Source organism: Corylus avellana, chromosome 2, assembly GCF_965113065.1.
Source record: "Corylus avellana chromosome 2, dhCorAvel1.hap1.2, whole genome shotgun sequence".
Classification (NCBI taxonomy): Eukaryota; Viridiplantae; Streptophyta; class Magnoliopsida; order Fagales; family Betulaceae; genus Corylus; species Corylus avellana.
The window spans coordinates 14,120,999-14,138,951 of NC_142491.1; the positions used below are offsets into that span (position 1 = coordinate 14,120,999).

The 17,953-nt window shown below is 34.2% G+C and overlaps 2 protein-coding genes across 2 annotated transcripts; both read left to right on the forward strand.

Moving 5' to 3' along the window:
- Positions 1 to 1,269: 1,269 nt before the first annotated feature.
- Positions 1,270 to 11,223, forward strand: LOC132171583 (uncharacterized). Its single transcript, XM_059582947.2, has 7 exons — positions 1,270 to 1,330; positions 4,056 to 4,520; positions 4,648 to 4,794; positions 9,495 to 9,554; positions 9,794 to 9,832; positions 9,959 to 10,412; positions 10,827 to 11,223. Exons 1-6 carry the CDS (start codon positions 1,270 to 1,272, stop codon positions 9,976 to 9,978), a joined length of 792 nt encoding a protein of 263 aa, XP_059438930.2. The 3' UTR covers positions 9,979 to 10,412; positions 10,827 to 11,223.
- Positions 10,077 to 11,441, forward strand: LOC132171573 (uncharacterized). The gene is made up of 3 exons (XM_059582936.1): positions 10,077 to 10,177; positions 10,253 to 10,412; positions 10,821 to 11,441. The coding sequence occupies exons 1-3, from the start codon at positions 10,077 to 10,079 to the stop codon at positions 11,439 to 11,441; spliced, it is 882 nt and encodes a 293-aa protein (XP_059438919.1).
- Positions 11,442 to 17,953: the final 6,512 nt, after the last annotated feature.

Sequence of the window (17,953 nt, forward strand, 5' to 3'; positions counted from 1 at the left end):
TCTTCTTTCTTCAGTGAGATAATTATCCCACTAATTTCGAAGAGTTCCAGAAAAACCAGTAGCAAGAAAATCCACAATATCAGTCTGGCTTTTACTGTGGTTTGAGATGTAGGCATTAGCAACCATGGCCATATGATTCATCTTGTTGAGCAGTTCTTGCTCAGACAGACCATCAATATTCCATTCATACAATTTATCAGCAGAAACAGAAAATTGAGTTTGGAGGAACCTTTCCTCAAATTGCAAATCAGGAGGGGTTGGTTTTGGATAAAAATTCTTTGTCTGATTGAAAGTTCTAGATCCGTCAAAGATCCTTTGGAGTTTTGGCTCCATTTCAATCTTGCCAAAGTTTTGCTCAAGAACTCTGATGTCAGATCCAGTGGAATCAGCAGAGGAATCAGAATCAGATGAAAAAGCTTTTTCCATGGCGAAATTCTGACCAGAGGTACTGGCCTAAGTCGTCTTTAACTCAGTCAGTTCAGAAAGCAATTTGTTCACTTTCTCAACGTTCTTTTGAGAAGTGGTTTTCAAACCAGGAGATTTCTTCAAATCAGGGAGAGAAATCAGTGGTTTTTCAATCTTTGGGGGAACAGAGGAAAACTTTAAATCAGAGGAAGAAGAGGGAAGTTTTTCTTCAATCCGATCTAACTGTTGTCCTATGATATGAAGGGATTGGGAAACAAAATTATTTTGCTCAATGATTCTCCTATCGTTAGTGATAGGGTCCTTATCATGAGTTTTGAAAGGGGAACACTTGACAACCATATTGTTGACATCAAGAAGAGTATTTTCAGTAGGAGGATGGGAAGCTCTGATGACAGATTTATCCTCTTTGACAAACTTCTTTTTGACAACATTTAAAACATTATCGTCAGGAAAATGTTTTTGGAGAAAATCAAAAAACAAAATGTGAGTTTGGGACTCGATCATAGTCTCGGTCCATTTGACCTTGATTAGATCTCGTTCCTTTTGAGAATATTTGGCACGGTAAGCATGCCGCAAATCACGATTTTCTTTCGAAGAAAAATCCTTGTTTAAAGCAGACCAATCAATAACAGAGAAGAAATCTCTGATATGAGCAGTGATAACATTACACTGATGAGGAAAACTTGAGGGAAGAGGAGCAACAAAATCAGAAGCAGAAGGAGAAAGAGATCCACGATCGTCATCCGTTAGGGGATGATTTTTAGTGGAATAAAAAGCAGACGAAACTTGGGAATCGGTAGAAATTCCTTTGAGTTTCAAACCAGGATTAACTGTGGGACGAAGATGAGGAGAATCGTTAAGGGATTCATCGACATCTTTGTCACGACGACGGAGTCCTTCAGAGGTTGTTGAACCAGCAAAAGAATTCCTTCGTTCGTTAATCAACAGGGGACGTTCAATTCTGTTTGGATATCCCAAATCAGCAAAATTGATTTTAACAGATCCATCCATGTATTGTTGGATGTAATCAAGATTAGAGGCATCGTTAACTACTCGAGAAGGTTTTGAAACTCCTTCCAAAAGCCATTCGTTGGGTAACTCAATCTCAGCCGATCGAATCATTTTTGGAGTTTTAATATGAGCATTCTGAGTAGAACTTTGAATCAACAGAGTCGATTCGCCTGTATTCTTAATCACAGCTCTTGGATCAAGATTTGTTTTCATCAATTTATAATAAATACGGTAGATGATAGCAATGGACTAGCTACCTTCTTCCATATTATAACCTGATGTGAGTATATTCAGCGTTAGAGCTTTCAGAATATGAACATCAGTTAAAGAAAGAGACATGTTTGGAAAAACATCAAAGTGGACAGGACCACCAAATAATGATGACTGAATCATGCCAATAATGCTGGTTTTAAAATCAAGAAACCTAGCATCACGCAAACAAAGCAAAACAGAAGCATTAATACCGAGTCGAGTCAAAGGCTTGACTGCAACTTGGACAGAACCAATATGCAAAAATCTGTATTTTTTAGCAAGAGAATTATTAACAAATCTCTTGTTGAACAAGGTAATAATCTGATTATTACCTGAAACCGCAAAGGTTTGTTCAACAGTTTTGACAGAATATTGAATTTTAAAAGAAGACTGAAACCAAGTAGTGTTGTAGACATCCCTAGCGTCCAGCTTGGGAATGTTCCACTTACTGAAATCATTATCATCATCAACAGAAATATTTTCATAGTTAACCACGTCCGGTGGTAAACTGGAATTAGAGCTAACAGAAGAATTAGATCTCCACATTATGACACACAGACTAAACTCAAAATCACACACTGGGTGAAGTCTTAAAGGATCTCATCCTAGGTACTCACTCACTGGTTAAACTTCCTAAGCATGTCCTTCCTAGACGCTCTACTATCCACGCATACCCTTGGCCTGCCGTACAGGTGACGCATACCCTTGGCCTAGCCCTCAGCACCTACTTAATGCCCTAACACGCCAAACCCAGGCTTTCAACGGGACTTACAGGTTCGCAAACTGAGGTGACGGGGTGGTCACTTGAAACTGTACCGACGGGGTGGAGGATCCTAAAGCAACTAGACTCTCGACACAGAGAAAGGTTAACAGGGGGTAAGCAAAGAGGAGAAGAGCAAGACTATACTCAGGGGGGGGGGGGAAGAGAGAAGGTGTACATCAAGGTATATATATATATATATATATATATATATATATACCTTGATGTACACCTTCTCTCTATATATATATTTTTTAATTCTTTTCACCACCGTACGTCGTTTCTCCCCCAGCTCTCTCCTTGATCTCTTCTTTTTTCCATTTTCTCCATTTTCTCTCTCTCTCTCTCTCTCTCTCTCTCTTCTTTCCTCCATTTTCAAAAATCCAAACCCAAAAAATCTTCAAAAAATCAAAAACCCAAATCAAAAAATCAACCTGAAAAATCAAAAACCTAAACGTCAAACCCAACAAATCTTAAAAAACCCAAAAAATCTTCTTATCTTTTCTTCTTCTTCTTCTCTTCTTCAATCTACTTCTCTTCTCCTTTTTTTTTTTTTTTTTTTTTTTTGCTTCTCTTCTCCTTTTCTTTTTCTTCTTCTTGATCTGCTTTTCTTCTAGCTCTGCTACCGTGCAGAGAGATTGAGAGACAAGAGGGAGATTTAGAGAGATTGAGAGACAAGAGGGAGCTTTTGCTGTGTGCAAAGGGAAGAGGGAGATTGAGAGAGGGAAAGAAGATTTGGAATTAAATAAGAAAAGAAGATATGGCGAAAAGAATAAATAATAAAAAAGGGAAAGAAGAGGGAAAATTAAAGTTGAATAACCCCTTTTTTTTTTTTTTTTCCCCTGACGTGCTAAGCTAGCACGTCAGAAAAAAAAAAATAGTGTTTTAATACATACAAATAAATAGTGTTTTTGCGTGAAAAAAAAAAAGGAAATAGAGTAGAAAACATATATACTTTTTTTTAATTTCTATATTACTACATGGAGAATAATAAATCAAAAAAATTTGGATCGAAAGGCTAAGAGCAGTTGTTTAATAAAGATCTGAAAAAAATTTGAGTCTCATTTTCATTTAAAATCATTCCTAATAAAAAACAAAAATTAGATGAAATATATATAATATAAATAAACCTGATTAAAAAAATATATATATATTCACGTGTCAAAATGACACGTCAAGAAATATTGACATGCCAAAATGGCACCTCAATATTTCTTGACGTGTCTAATTTTAGCATGTCAATAAATATTTAAATATTAAGTTATTTAAATAAAATTTTTAAAAATTTAATTTAATTTAAATTTTTTGACGTGTCAAATATTGACACGTCAGGAAATCTTGACGTGTTGAATGTAACATGTCAATAAATATTGACGTGGCATATTCAACACGTAAAAAAAAAATTGTTGATGTGCCATTTTTGGCACGTTAATAATTACTGACATTGGTTACTGTTTGCCATGTAAGAAACTATCCAGTTTTTTGTAGTGTACCGATTATCTAAAATAGTGTGTTATTTCAATAACTCTTACCTAACTATCAAGTAACACAAAATATATAAGTTATAGTGGCCTCATTACTTACAAAGAAAACCCTTTTAATGCAGGAGAAGGCAGTATAAACTGCGAGCACGCGCAGTTACGTAGGGATATCGGTGAATGGGTTGCTGTAAAACATTTCCTTAACCGCAACCCAGATGCAAAGAGTGCAAGAATTTCAGACAATGGAGGTACTGTTCTTCACGTGGCTGTCTCAGCAAAACGTACGGATTTTGTGGAGAAGCTGGTGGCGGAGTTAATGTCGAAAGAGGAATTAGAAATAACAGATGATAATGGTTTGACAGCACTAGCCCAAGCTGCTATTCTAAAAAATAAAGGGATGGTAGAGTGCATGCGTAGGAAGAACGCTGAGTCACTTAACATCCCAGACTACTGGGGTTGTATTCCACTTGTAACGGCTCTAGAGTATGGGAATATAAAAATGGCGGACTATCTCTATTCTGTCTGTCAAACATTAAGCAACGTCGATGCTTCCACGGCTCTTACCCGGTTCATACTTCTCGATAATTTTGGTAATTAAGGACCCTCTTCGCTACATCTAATTATTCAATCTTCTTTTGTCTGATGCTTTGAAATATTGAACAACTTCCCGACCATTTGTTAATTAATTTTGTCTCTACCATACAACACATGCAATAGGTCTTGCTCTAAAGTTGCTCAAGCGTTTCCCAGATTCTGCTATTGTTAAAAACAAGTATCATACCTTCCCACACTCACTGAGAAGTCTTCTGCATTCCAGAGTGGGAAGCCACACGTGTTTTGGAAAAATTGGATCTACAACTGTAAGTATGATTTCTTTTTCGTATTTACTTATCACTTTTTATTTATTTATTTATTCAAGTCTCACCTATAAATTAAGCGCTTGCATGTTTGTACAATCGAATCCATGAGTTTTACTCTAAATTTCTCTTTTAGACTAATGAGTAAGATGCATAATATAAATATATATACTATTTATAGAGTAGTGATTTTTGGCCTACCGGCATGTTTGAACAGTAAGCACACAGGAGTTAAAATATTATAAAATATTATTAAAATAATATTTGAACAGTAAAAAAAATAAAATAAAATAATATTTTAACACCAACGTGCTTGAACATCAAGCACGCTAGTGGGCTAAAAATCACTACTCCTATTTATAAGGGGGTAATTATTTTTTACCTCCATCAATTACCACACTCTGTCAATATGCCCCCATGAGCTACTGCGCTCACCACCTGATCCAGCGTAGGATTGTAATGAATAAGAAATAACAGCAAGTAGAAGAGATAAATATTCTTATTATTGTGAGATTATCAACAAATCAATGAAATTTTCTTAAAACAATAGATGCTATCTAAGGTGTAAGGAAAAAAAAAAAAAAAAAAAACAAAAGAAACTCAACTCTAAGTATTCTTATTGAAGAAAACCATATAATAATTAAAAGTTACGTTCTGGGGTCTATAAAACATGTATATATAGGCCCCCAAACCCTAAACCTAATTAATAATACGAAATAAAATTGGAATTAGCAAAACTATGCGGCGCGTCTACAATCTCGTTCGAACAGGCTTGCGGACGAACCTCTCTATGACTCCCAGTAATCTCTCGTTTGCAATATCGGCCGGACGAGGTTGCGGACGAGCTTGCACACGAACCATTTTGCCCTGCTTTGTAGTCTTCTATTTATGGCCTGTTTTGACCTAGTAAATATTAGAATTAGATGAATCTTCTAAAACATGACTTTGTAAATCTTTGAGTTATCTTTCCAACGCCACAAAGCTTGCTCTAATCGGAGGTCTGAAACTTTAGATATGGTCTTTTTAGTAAAATTTGTTAGACAAAAATAACATAGGCGTCTGGACGGTCTCCAGATGTGGACTCCAGATGAGGCTCTCGGGTTTGCAACCATCCGGATGGGCTACAGACGAGCTTGCAGATCTGCATCATTCTCTGCAGATTGGAGAGAATTCAACCTCGAATTCGGCTGGTTCTTTCCACGGTCCTTCGGATGCCCCCATCAACTCATTACATTCTTCCTTCCTCAAGATCAAGACAAGACAACACCACACAATAAATGTGATGCTCTTCATCATCGACATACCTTGATGATTGTCTTGAAGGCCACACACGCCATTTGGCAATATCTCAGGCTTGCCGTACTTCTCTCATTCCTTTTCCCTTTCACATGCCATGAAGATACTCAAGAATGGGTTAGCCGTTATTTTCCTTGTGAACGTGTAATTTTTCTCGTCCGCAGAAAACTCATTAGAGTCATGGTTATGAGAACCCGAAAAGATTTTGTCTACACCAAGGAAGTCAACATAACCTAATTCTTCATCACTAAAATTAGGTGCCTCACCAGTAAGGTCTTCGTCAACCTCGTTATGTTCTACAATACCTTCCATGGGTACTTCCACTTCCCATTGGCCATCTTCTTCAAGGTACAGGCCGCCAAACATGGGAAGAAACTCATCGTCTTCGTGCTCTTCCTCTAGGTCGGATGGCAGGGGTCTTTCATTCGGATCTTCTTCGTTACCCTCATCATAGGTTGGTGAGGAATCCCAATCCACAAATTCTTGCGACGGATCTTCAACATCTTCATCTCTGAACTCCTCATTAATGAACTCGAATTTATGAAACTCTTCATCCCAGATTCCCTATCCTCCTCCACAGAATATGGATTTGGTTGATGGGTTTAAGGCTCGCAAATAATGGTCAAGTTGGCCTGTCACGACATCTTTGTCTCAATACATGCCCTCCGTCGTTGAGATTGCGCCCTACAAATGACAACCACATTATCTTCATCCACAAAGCATGGAGTCGTTTGATGGTGACGAACTTTAGGACCACCCATGTTGCCAAATTGGGTTGTGATGGCCTCTATTTGTTTCCGCTAGATCTCCACATCATCCTCCATGCGTTGCCAACGAATCGCCGATTGATTTTTCATCTCCACCAGTGGCAGAACCAGACATTTTTGAATGTAGGGGTCGTAAAAAAAAAATTTCGCGTCCTAAATTTTTTTTTTTTTTTTTGCGTCCTAAAAATTTTTTTCACACAGAAAATTTGATAATTCACACAATAATACATCACAAAAAAATATCTATAAAAGTTTATAAATATGTGCTCAAATTGATATATTAGAGGGACTGAGTCACTGAGGGCAATGAGGAGGAGAGCCGAAGAGAGGGAGAAGAGGAAGATGCGTGAAATTGAGATTTGAGAAAGGGGAAAAACAAAATTTTTTTAATAAATAATATCAGACCTTGTAACCGTCAAAGGCCCAAAACAAACATAAACTAATTTTTTTTTTTTTTTTTTTTTTTTTAATATGGAGGGGCTAGCTGCAGTGCATTGGGCCCTATTTAGAAAAAAAAAAAAAAAAAACAAATGAGCTTTCAGGAGAATGGAGGGGCCCAATTTAGAAAAAAAAAAAAAATTCTCAATAAATTAATGCTGATCCTATTTTATTTTATTTTTTCAAAAAACATTTGTTGGGGTGGCCACGGCCACCTCTGGTCGACATGTGGCTCCGCCACTGATCTCTGCCGCCTCCCTAGGCACCTTATTTTTGTCAGATTTTTCTCGTTTTTCTTTAACCGGGGTTCGTTGGGTTGTAAGTAACCTTCGAAGCCCAGGGTGTTGAGCTCGATGCCTGCATCCCGTGACATAGCATGAGCTTGTGTCATAGGAAATTTCCTCCACACTCTGCGCTCATAAAAGGATTGACATAGAGCATTGTTGGACCCAAACCCATGAGCTTAAACTTTTGGGTTGTGAGGTGTCCTCAACATGCTATATTATAAGCTTACAAAAGGACTCTTCAAAGGTATTAATCTTTCAACAATTGGTATTAGAGCCAAGTTTAGTTTCTTGGGATGGGTGTCTGGAACGCGTCTGGTTTAAAGTTCTGATGGGTCCCGTAACTTCTTTACTTGTGACGCTCTTGGAAATGTAAAAGGACTCATAAGCGATGGGGTTAGTTCAATGTGGTGACTTATACATAAGGGGGAGATTGTTGAGTATACGTATGAGTGTAAAAAGAATAAAATTCCAAATTAAAAACAGGGGAAAATTCAGAAAGCCCCCCTAAACTTTTAGCCGTTTTGACAAGCATCCCCTGAATTTTCAAAACTCTCACTTAGGCCCCTAAACTTTGGTTTGCTCTCACTTTGGACTCTTTTAACATTAAAGTCAAACAATTTGACTTTTTATACCCATTTTACCCTCCCCCAAAACTACATCGTTTTGTGTCCTAAAACTACAACACTTACCCAGCTCAAAATGATGTCGTTTTAGGCATTAATTTTTTTTTTTTTTTTTTTAAAGAAAAGCAAAATATTAAAAAAAATTAAAAAAATTAAATCAGGGTGGCTCCAGCCACCCCTTGGCCAAAATGGGGTGGCCGAACCACCCCATTTTTGGCCACGGGGGTGGCTGGGGCCACCCCCTGGCCAATCTGGGGGTGGTCGAACCACCGCCATGGCCAAGGGGGTGGTCCGGCCACCCCCTTGGCAAAAAAAAAAGAAGGGGATCGGGTGCTTTTGGGGGTGGCCGGACCACCTCCAAGGGGCTGGGGTGGTTTCAACTAGCCCATACCGGCCGAATGGGGTGGCCGAAACTACCCCCAGCCCTTGGGGGTGGTTTAGCCACCCCCAAATGCACCCGATCCCCCCCTTTTGTTTTGCCTTTTGGGGGTGGCCAGACCACCCCCTTGGCCAAAAATGGGGTGGTCCGGCCACCATTTTGGCCAAGGGTGTGGCTTCAGATTTTGTTTTTTTTTTTTTTAATTTTTTTTTTTTTTGCTCAAAACGACGTCGTTTTGGGTTGGGTGGTGATGTAGTTTTGAAGCCCAAAACGGTGTAGTTTTGAAGTCCAAAACAATGTAGTTTTGGTTGAAGGTAAAATGGTTATAAAAAGTTAAATTGTTTGACTTTAACGTTAAAAGGGTCCAAAGTGAGAGTAAACCAAAGTTCAGAGAGGCTTAAGTGAGAGTTTTGAAAATTCAGGAAGTGCTTGTCAAAACAGCTGGAAGTTCAGGGAGACTTTCTGAAGTTCCCCTTTAAAAATATATAAGAAGTGTGAATGGTTAATATAGTATTGTTGGTCTCCAAAGGTATTAATCTCCCAACAACAAGCACATCTAACTATCAACAATAAAGAAATCATGCAACAATTTCAAAACATGAAAAGTCATTGAGGATAATTGAATAAATTAATAATATGTGTTTTGAACGATAATTATATTTTTTTCGAATTGTTTATTTATGTTTTAATATCTTTCCCTTTTTTCAACTCTATTTTTAATTTTGCCTCCTTTTGATCAAATTTCTACCTCCGCCACTAGGACCAAACAAAATTCATGACAGATATAAACATATTTAAAGAAATTTATACTTCGTTGTATACATTACACATTAATTTCTACATTTTCTGTATGGTTTAAAGTAGGATAAATACATATATTATTCATTGGAATTTTTTTCTTTTTTCTTTTTTGAAAGGTATATCCATTCAATATTCAGCAAACACCGGTGAATTTCAGATAAGGAATAACGGATTAGGTATGTATTCACCTAAAATCCCTCATTTAAGGATTTATATGCAACACTAAAAATATTTGGGTGCCTTTGTCTACTTGTACGTGGCACATGAGCACACCTTATAATAGTTGAATATGTATTACATTCAATCTCAATATTTTCAATAGCATACCTGATTATTAATAAATACTTCGATTTGGAATTTGTGGTAGCAATTTTCTAACTTGGTTACGTGACTGGATTTCATTTTTACATTGCAGTGCTAGGACTATTGTGTTGGCTACCTTGGAATCTCTTGGGTATTAAATATACATCCACTCCATTAATTTCATATCCTTGTGACAAATATTGATGAACTTTCTTACATTCTTCTTCAATTTATTTTCCCTTGTGCTAATCAATCTATTATTTTTCTTTTCATCTAGTTGAGTTAATGGTGTATTGACTATTGACTTATGAATCAAGCAAATATGTAAAATGAAATTGCTCCATCAACAAGCACGTGAACTTCTAAGTCAAAAAATGTGCCATAAAGTAAAGGAAATGAATGATGATCATGTTAATGAAGCCATCATCAAAGCCACCAAAGGAGGGCTTCTTGAGTTTATCAAGGAGATATTTGAAGTAGATGCCCAGCTTCTTGTGTCTGCAATTGATGATGCAACGGGAAGAGACACATTTTTTTGCGCTGTCCTACATTGACAAGATAAAATTTTTAGCCTTATACACAAGCTTGATGCAAAAAAGTCAATTACAAATGCTCGGGATCAATCTGGTAGCACTATCTTGCACATGGCAGCGATGTTAGAACCTTCAACTACACGTGATCGCATTGCTGGGGAAGCTTTGAAGATGCAGAGCGAACTTCGTTGGTTTAAGGTTATATCTCCGGCCTAGTCTACATTTTTTCTAATGGGCTTACATTTTTCAGTTGGATGTTTCAAGTTATTTTACATCAAAGGAAATTAGTAGCATGTAATATAAGGCAACTTTCCCCTTTCAAATCTCTCTTTCCATTATTCCACATTCGATAAGCGAAAAAATAGAATGAAGTTGAGTATTGCTATCATAAACTAAATTTTATTTTCTTTTTGCATCTTTTAAAACAATGATTTTCAATCGTATATGATTTCAACAAGATGTTTTTTCAAAATCCACTTTTCTAATGTCATTTAGTATTTAGAAATAAGAGAATTAATGGATCACAAAAGATGCCACAAAAGGAAGAATGAGTTCATTTGCCTATTCATTGCTTCAATTTCTAATTTCTAATATTTGAGTTGATAGATGCAGGAGGTGGAGACACATTGCTTTCCTTGGATTAACGAAATTCGAAATAATCGAAATATGACACCCAAAGAACTTTTTACCCATAACCACAAGGACATGAGAGAGAAAGAAGAGAAATGGATGAAAGCCACTGTAACTTCCTGTACAGTGGTAGGAGCTCTCATTATTACCATTATGTTCAATGCAGCATTCACTCTTCCAGGCAGTAACAATAAAGACATAGGGTTTCCAATGTTCCCACAAAAGAAGTTATTGATGGCATTTATCATATCTGATGCATTATCACTCGTTTCTTCCTCAACTTCAGTATTGGTCTTTCTGTTAATCCTTACATCGCGATATGCACAAGAAGATTTTCATCTATCCTTGCCTATAAAGATGATACTAGGCCTTTTCACTCTTTTTTTCTCTATTGCAACTATAATGGTCTCCTTTTGTGTTGGTCTTTTCATTATGCTGCCTGGAAAATTATGTATTGTCATCCCTGTCACTGTTCTTGCTGGTGTTACTGTCATCGGGTTTGGTTTCATGCAGATTCCCCTTCTTGTCGACATGTTGAAGTCAACTGTCAAGGTATGGTCGGCTCTCTATGGTAGGAAAAGGAAACATTTGTCTTAAGCAATTTGTTTTGATATGTGATGTATTGTTCAATATAATTGGGTTACCTAAAGACAATATGAGTTACTATTTATCCCTTTTCGTAAATGAACAATTAGTTATCATTTTGTTTGTGATGTATTAAGCATATTGGTCTGACTCTCCACTGGTTTAGATCCTTTATGATCAACTAAAATGAACTGACTAATCATATATCCTTCGAAGATTTCTTTTCCTTTTTCTTTGTGTTGGCAATCTATTGAAAAACTTCTAGCTATAAATTTCATCAATAACAACATATATTTCTGTACCTTGCAAAGGACAATTTCCAAGAGCAAACATCTTTCTCATTCAAATGACGGATGTGCAACAATTAACATAGATGCCAATTTACATTATCCAAATTTAAAAGAAAAAAAAAAAAAAGGAAATTGATAAATCCAATTTGTGCATATTTAATCTGTTTTTATATTAGTGTATATTTAATCTGTTTAGCGTGGAAGATACAGTTGTGACAGTTTCAAAGTGGTACTTTTGTTTTTTTGTTTTTTTGTTTTTTGTTTTTTGTTTTGTTTTGTTTTTGTTTTTGTTTTTTGTTTTTTGTTTTTTTTTTTTTGTTTTTTGTTTTGTTTTTTTGTTTTTTCTCTTTCGGAAAAGAGAACTCTTATTCCTACTTTTTTTTTTAGTTAATTAATCCATGAAGAGAGTGTATTCCATATTTATTGAGACATCTAAGACATCGTACACTAGTTAAGAAAAAATAAAAAATAAAAACTCTTGAAACCTAAAGCCTTAATATTTACACCCAAATTTTACTCTTACACTAAAAAGAAACTTTCCCAAACAAATAAATAAAAGATAAAACCGATAACTTTACTTTAAATTTCTGAATTACCACGCGATTTGACAAACCTCTAAACTTTAAAATATCTTAATTTGAGTCCTTAAACTTTCAATTGCAGTCGATTTGAACCCATCCTTTAGATTTTAAACGTTAAAAGTGAGACAATGACGTTTATACTTCTGACTTTTTTATAAAATTTAAAATTTACCTTTAATTCCAAATTAAAATAAAATAAAATAACATAAAGTAAAAAAAAAAAAAAAAAGTGTTTCTTGTCTGACCAACAGTGGAATCTAGCTACAACCAGCGTCGGTATGCTGACCTACGGCTAGGTTCCGGCCAAACCCCGTCGTGGGTCTGCTGACCCATGATGGACCTTTGGCCGAGACCCAGTGTGGGTCACCGCCAGACCCGTGTGGGTCTAGCCTGACCCACAGGTCTTTTTTTTTTTTTTTTTTTTAATAAAAAAAAAATCAAGGATATTTTGGTATTTTTAGGTATTATTATTAGAAGTTAACGAATAAATATGACAGAGGGGTTCAAATTGACTGCAATTAAAATTTCAAAGGTTCAAATTAAGAGGTTTTAAAATTTGAATGTTTGTCAAATCGCGTTGTAATTTAGGGATCTAAAACGAAGTTATCACAAGATAAAAAGTGGGGCTTTCTCTCTAATCGCATGGCTCACGACTCAGAGACTTTAAAGTGGTGGCTACCTTCTTCTTTCTTTTCTTTCCTTTTTTTTTTTAATTTTTTTTTAAGGTTGAACATATGATCGTCTTATAGGACACTAAGTCGGTTGTCGAGAGCCTTTGGTAGACAAATTAATTGTCCGTTATAATGTCACATTCGAACAAATGGAACACCCTGAGAAAGTGAAAACATAATATGTCAAAAATTTCATCTTATCCTAATTACCAATATAATCTGAATCAACATACCCAATAACACTACAATCAATACCACTGCCTCTGTCATAGACTTAACCAATATTTATAAGATCCCATAAATAACATGTATTTCATAGTCTACCAATGTGTCTTGCCAGAATTGGCCATGTATAGACTAAGAATACTACCTACCTATGGAATATCTGGACGAGTGTAAACCATAGCATATGTGATGCCTTGAGGTTAGAAATAGTTTTTTTAAACTCGGATAAATTTTAATTTATTTTTTAGGATCTCATAGGGGTTTAAATAATTTTTAGTAAATTTTGAATAATTGTAGAATTATTAGAAATACTTTACATTAATCGACCATAAAACATCAATTTAATATTTTTAAGGTTTAATGTCATCTTGAAGCTTGGACTATTTATTCATGCAATGATTTTATTTTATTAAAAAGAAAAAAAACTAAAACAGTTGATAAATTATTTTTGTTGAATTTTTGGCCATTTATGGAATTTATCAGAAAATGCTTAGTAATTAACACTAAAAAAATTATATTTTGATTCCAGAAAGTTCATAGTTGTAAAATTTGAATATATATATATATATATATATATATATATATATATATATATATATATATATATATATATATATATATATATATTCAAATTTTTGGCTAATAAAAAGGGATTTTCACATAAGGCCCAATTGATTCAATGAATAAATTAGAGAAAATTACCAAATGGGTTCATAAAATTAAGAAACTTATTTTTGAAGTTTTGGAAAATATTTTGGACTTAAGGAAAACGTTTAGGTTCTTGGAATAGACGATAACATTTAAAAACAAAATTTCCTTAATTTATGGGCCTAGTAAGCTAGTTTCAGGCCCAATGCAATTTAGAATAAATACATCCTAAGAGCCTATTTTAAGCCCACCATAAATAGGTTTGAGACGCAAGAATATTTGTTTTGGTTTAAAAATCTGTTTAAAATGCCTTAAAACAAGGCCCAAGAAGAGGATGAAACTTCACCTTATTGGACCCCAAAACCACCCAATCAAACTGGCCAACTTGCTCTTACAAAATTTAACTTAATTGTAAAAATACTAAGGGTTCATTTGGGATTGCTGCCTCAATAAGTGCGGTTTAAAAAAAAAAAAATTACATTTTTAAAAATTATGTTTTTGAAATCACAAAGGTGTTCGGTAAAACATTTTACATAACAATTTTTTTATCAAATACTTGTTATGTGAAATTGTGATTTTGGTTTAAATTTGCGCATTTTTAAATAAGCACACCCTAACCTACTTATAAAAATTGAAGATTTTTTTTTTTTTTTCCTATTTTAGATTAAGTGTTTTTTAAATTGCAATATCAAAGACTACTTATTATTAAAATTTAAAAGTAACTGATTTTTGTAAACATAAATATCTTATATCTCACTACAAGAAATCAGGTCTTTAGGGGCGACTCTGTTTAGACGCTAAGTCCCAAAGTCGACGCTATTGATCAACATCGTCGATTGTTGGACACTAATAGTCCAATGCTAATGATCAATTGTTTGATCATTAGTGTTGACTCAATAGTGGACGCTAATGGTGACCCTTCAGTGTCCCCTAAGTCGACGCTAATGATGACCCTTCAGCGTTGACTAAGTCGACGCTAAAAGTCTTGTATTTTCGATGCTGATGCTAGAGTGAAAGAAAGATAAAGTCGACGCTAGTACTCCACTATTAGCGTCCACTTTGAGTGGACGCTAATTGTTCCAAAAAATAAAAAATAAAACAATCATCAGCGTCCAAACGAGAGTGGACGCTATTCGTCCCAAAAAAATAAAAAATAAAACAACCATCAGCGTCCAAACAAAAGTGGACGTTAATGCGTCTGACATTCTAAAAAATATAAAACATTATTAGAGTCAATTCGACCCTAATAATGTTTTTATTATTATTATTATTATTATTATTATTATTATTATTTATTTTTTTATTTTTTAAAAAAAAAGAAGAGCAATTTTAAAATATGATCCCTTGTTCAAAAGATATATAAATGATCCTAATAAAAAGTGAACACTATACTCAATTACTCTTACAAATATACAAATATATACATATTGGCATCCCATATATAAAGGTGAACACTATACTCTATTACTCTAAATTCAATAATAATATCAAGGAGAAGATAAAAATTAGTATGTAAAGTGATAATGATGGAACATTGTGATGATACTTAGACCACACAAAAAATGAGGAATTAAATGCTAATCCCATTTAGTTTAGACAAAATTTATTTATTTATTTATTATTATTATTTTTTTTGATAGGTGCACATCTCCAGAATGTTAAGAACAAAATTTTGTAACATGAACCTAGAGTGAGTAAATCGAATAGATCTCACAATATGTAAAGATTTTCTTTAGTTTGCCGAATGTCGCTTTTTACTATCTCAAACAAGCTGGTAGATTCGATTGTATATGAACAATCTATATTTTGGTAATTCTAAACTTAAGTGATATAAACTGGAGAAATCAAAATCATGCACACAACTTTGTCCAAGCTTCAATCCAAGAGCTCCAAAGAATCCTGTCATCAAGTTCTGATATTTTTCAGTCATGTGTACGTCCTAGGATCCAACTAGACCAATGTAGCACCCAACTTCTAAGTAAACAAGGTCTTTCAAGTTCTAAAAAACATTAAGATAACTTTTTGGACAGTATAATTTCCTGAATATTATATAATATGAAATTGAAAGTTACCAATATCATGAAAGTTGCAACACCAAGATTCTCCCGCCGGAGTAGCTCAACACATCTTTGGGCTGCACTGGTTGTTTCCACTAAAATATAATCAAGTCCAGCACATGCCGTTGATATAGCAACATCGGATTTTGCTGCAAATAGAAAAACCACAAGTGAGTGCCAAGGTAAAAAATGATTAAGAACATTTATGAATTTGCTATCACTATAATACAAGGCAAAGAAAATATTGATCTTGTCACCGCCGACTAGGGTAATCTTTTTTTTTTAAAAAAAAAATTACATTAATTTTTTCAAAGTAATTTTAATTTGAAATGTAGGATAAATTTAAAATTCTATAACAATTATAAGGGCATAAAAGACATTTTTTGGTAAAATATAATTCAGGTGATATTATTTTATAATTAATTAATAGCTTGAATTTTTAATATAATATATATTTAACATTTTAACGCCAACCCTAATGGATGGGGATATTGCATCAAATTAGATGTTCGATCGATCGATCGATTATCACGATAATGCACTTGAATCGATTGATTGAGATTTTCACGATTAATCGAACTAATGATCGATCGATTGATCTTATCATGATCAATCAGACTAATACACTAAGAGTAATCGGATGTTCGATCAAACATTCAATTGTGTCAAATTTGATCGATCATTTGATTGTCTTACGACCGATCAAACTAATTCACTTGGATCAATCGATTGAGATTATCACGATCAATTGGACTAATAATCGATCGATTGATCTTATCATGATCGATCAGACTAATACTCTATGAGTAATCAGATGTTCAATCAAATATTTAATTGTGTCCAATTGGATCGATCATTTGATTGTCTTGCGATCGATCAAACTAATTTACTTTGATTGATCGATTGAGATTATCACGATCAATCGGACTAATAATCGATCGATTGATCTTATCATGATCGATCTGACTAATACACTAAGAGTAATTGGATGTTCAATCGAACATTCAATTGTGTCAAATTAGATCGATCATTTGATTGTATCACGATCGATCAAACTAATGCACTTGGATCAAATGATTGAGATTATCACGATCAATCGGACTAATGATCGATCGATTGATCATATAACGATCAATCAAACTAATTCACTAGGATCGATCGGATGTTCGATCAAACATTTGATTCTATCACGATCAATCGAACTAATTCATTAGGATCGATTGAATGTTCGATCGATCATTTGATCATATCACAGTCAATCGAACTATTTCATTAGAATCGATCCGGTGTTTGATCAAACATTTAATCCTATCGTGATCAATTTAACTAATTCACTAGGATCGATCGGATGTTCGATCGAACATTTTATCATATCATGATCAATCAAACATTTAAATAAGAATAAGAAATAGAAAACTTCAATAATAATATAAAAAAATTAATTTTTCTAAGCATTTTAATTTAATAGAAAAATTTGTTTTATTTAAAAGAAAGAAAGAAAGAAATATATTTTTTTTTTTATATAAAGTAAGAATAGAAAATAGAAAATAAAAATTAAAAAATTAAAAAAAAAAATTAAAAATTCATCAATAACTAATATAAAAAAAAAAAAAAAATGATTGATCGAACCTTCAATCATTTCAAGTTCGATCAATAATTCAATCTTATCACAATTGATCGGACTAATGCACTATGATCGATCGAACCTACATTCATATCAAGTTCGATTGATCATTTGATCGTATTATGATCGATTAGACTATTGCATTACAATTGATTAGATGTTCAATCAAACCCTCAATTATATAAAGTTTGATCATATCACGATCGATCGATTGAACCAATGCAATATGATCATTAGTTTTATTTATTTATTTATTTATTTATTTTTTATTTTTTTACAAAAGCATTAGCGTCCACTAAAATGGATGCTAATGACATATCATCAGCGTCCACTTTGAAAGTGGCTGCTACTGAGGTAGCATCAGAGTCCACTAAAGTGGACCCTGTTGGTCGTTTAGTTTTATCTGTTTTTTATTTATTTTTTTACAA

Excerpts from the sequence above, each read along its gene's own strand:
- LOC132171583 (XM_059582947.2), top strand. The coding sequence starts at position 1,270 with ATGAGGAGAATCGTTAAGGGATTCATCGACATCTTTGTCACGACGACG. Across the intron at positions 1,331-4,055 it reads GACGACGGAGTCCTTCAGAG|GAGAAGGCAGTATAAACTGC; the intron begins GTTGTTGAACCA and ends CTTTTAATGCAG. Across the intron at positions 4,795-9,494 it reads AATTGGATCTACAACTGTAA|GTATATCCATTCAATATTCA; the intron begins GTATGATTTCTT and ends CTTTTTTGAAAG.
- LOC132171573 (XM_059582936.1), top strand. The coding sequence starts at position 10,077 with ATGAATGATGATCATGTTAATGAAGCCATCATCAAAGCCACCAAAGGA. Across the intron at positions 10,178-10,252 it reads GTAGATGCCCAGCTTCTTGT|CCTTATACACAAGCTTGATG; the intron begins GTCTGCAATTGA and ends TAAAATTTTTAG. Across the intron at positions 10,413-10,820 it reads GCGAACTTCGTTGGTTTAAG|ATGCAGGAGGTGGAGACACA; the intron begins GTTATATCTCCG and ends TTGAGTTGATAG.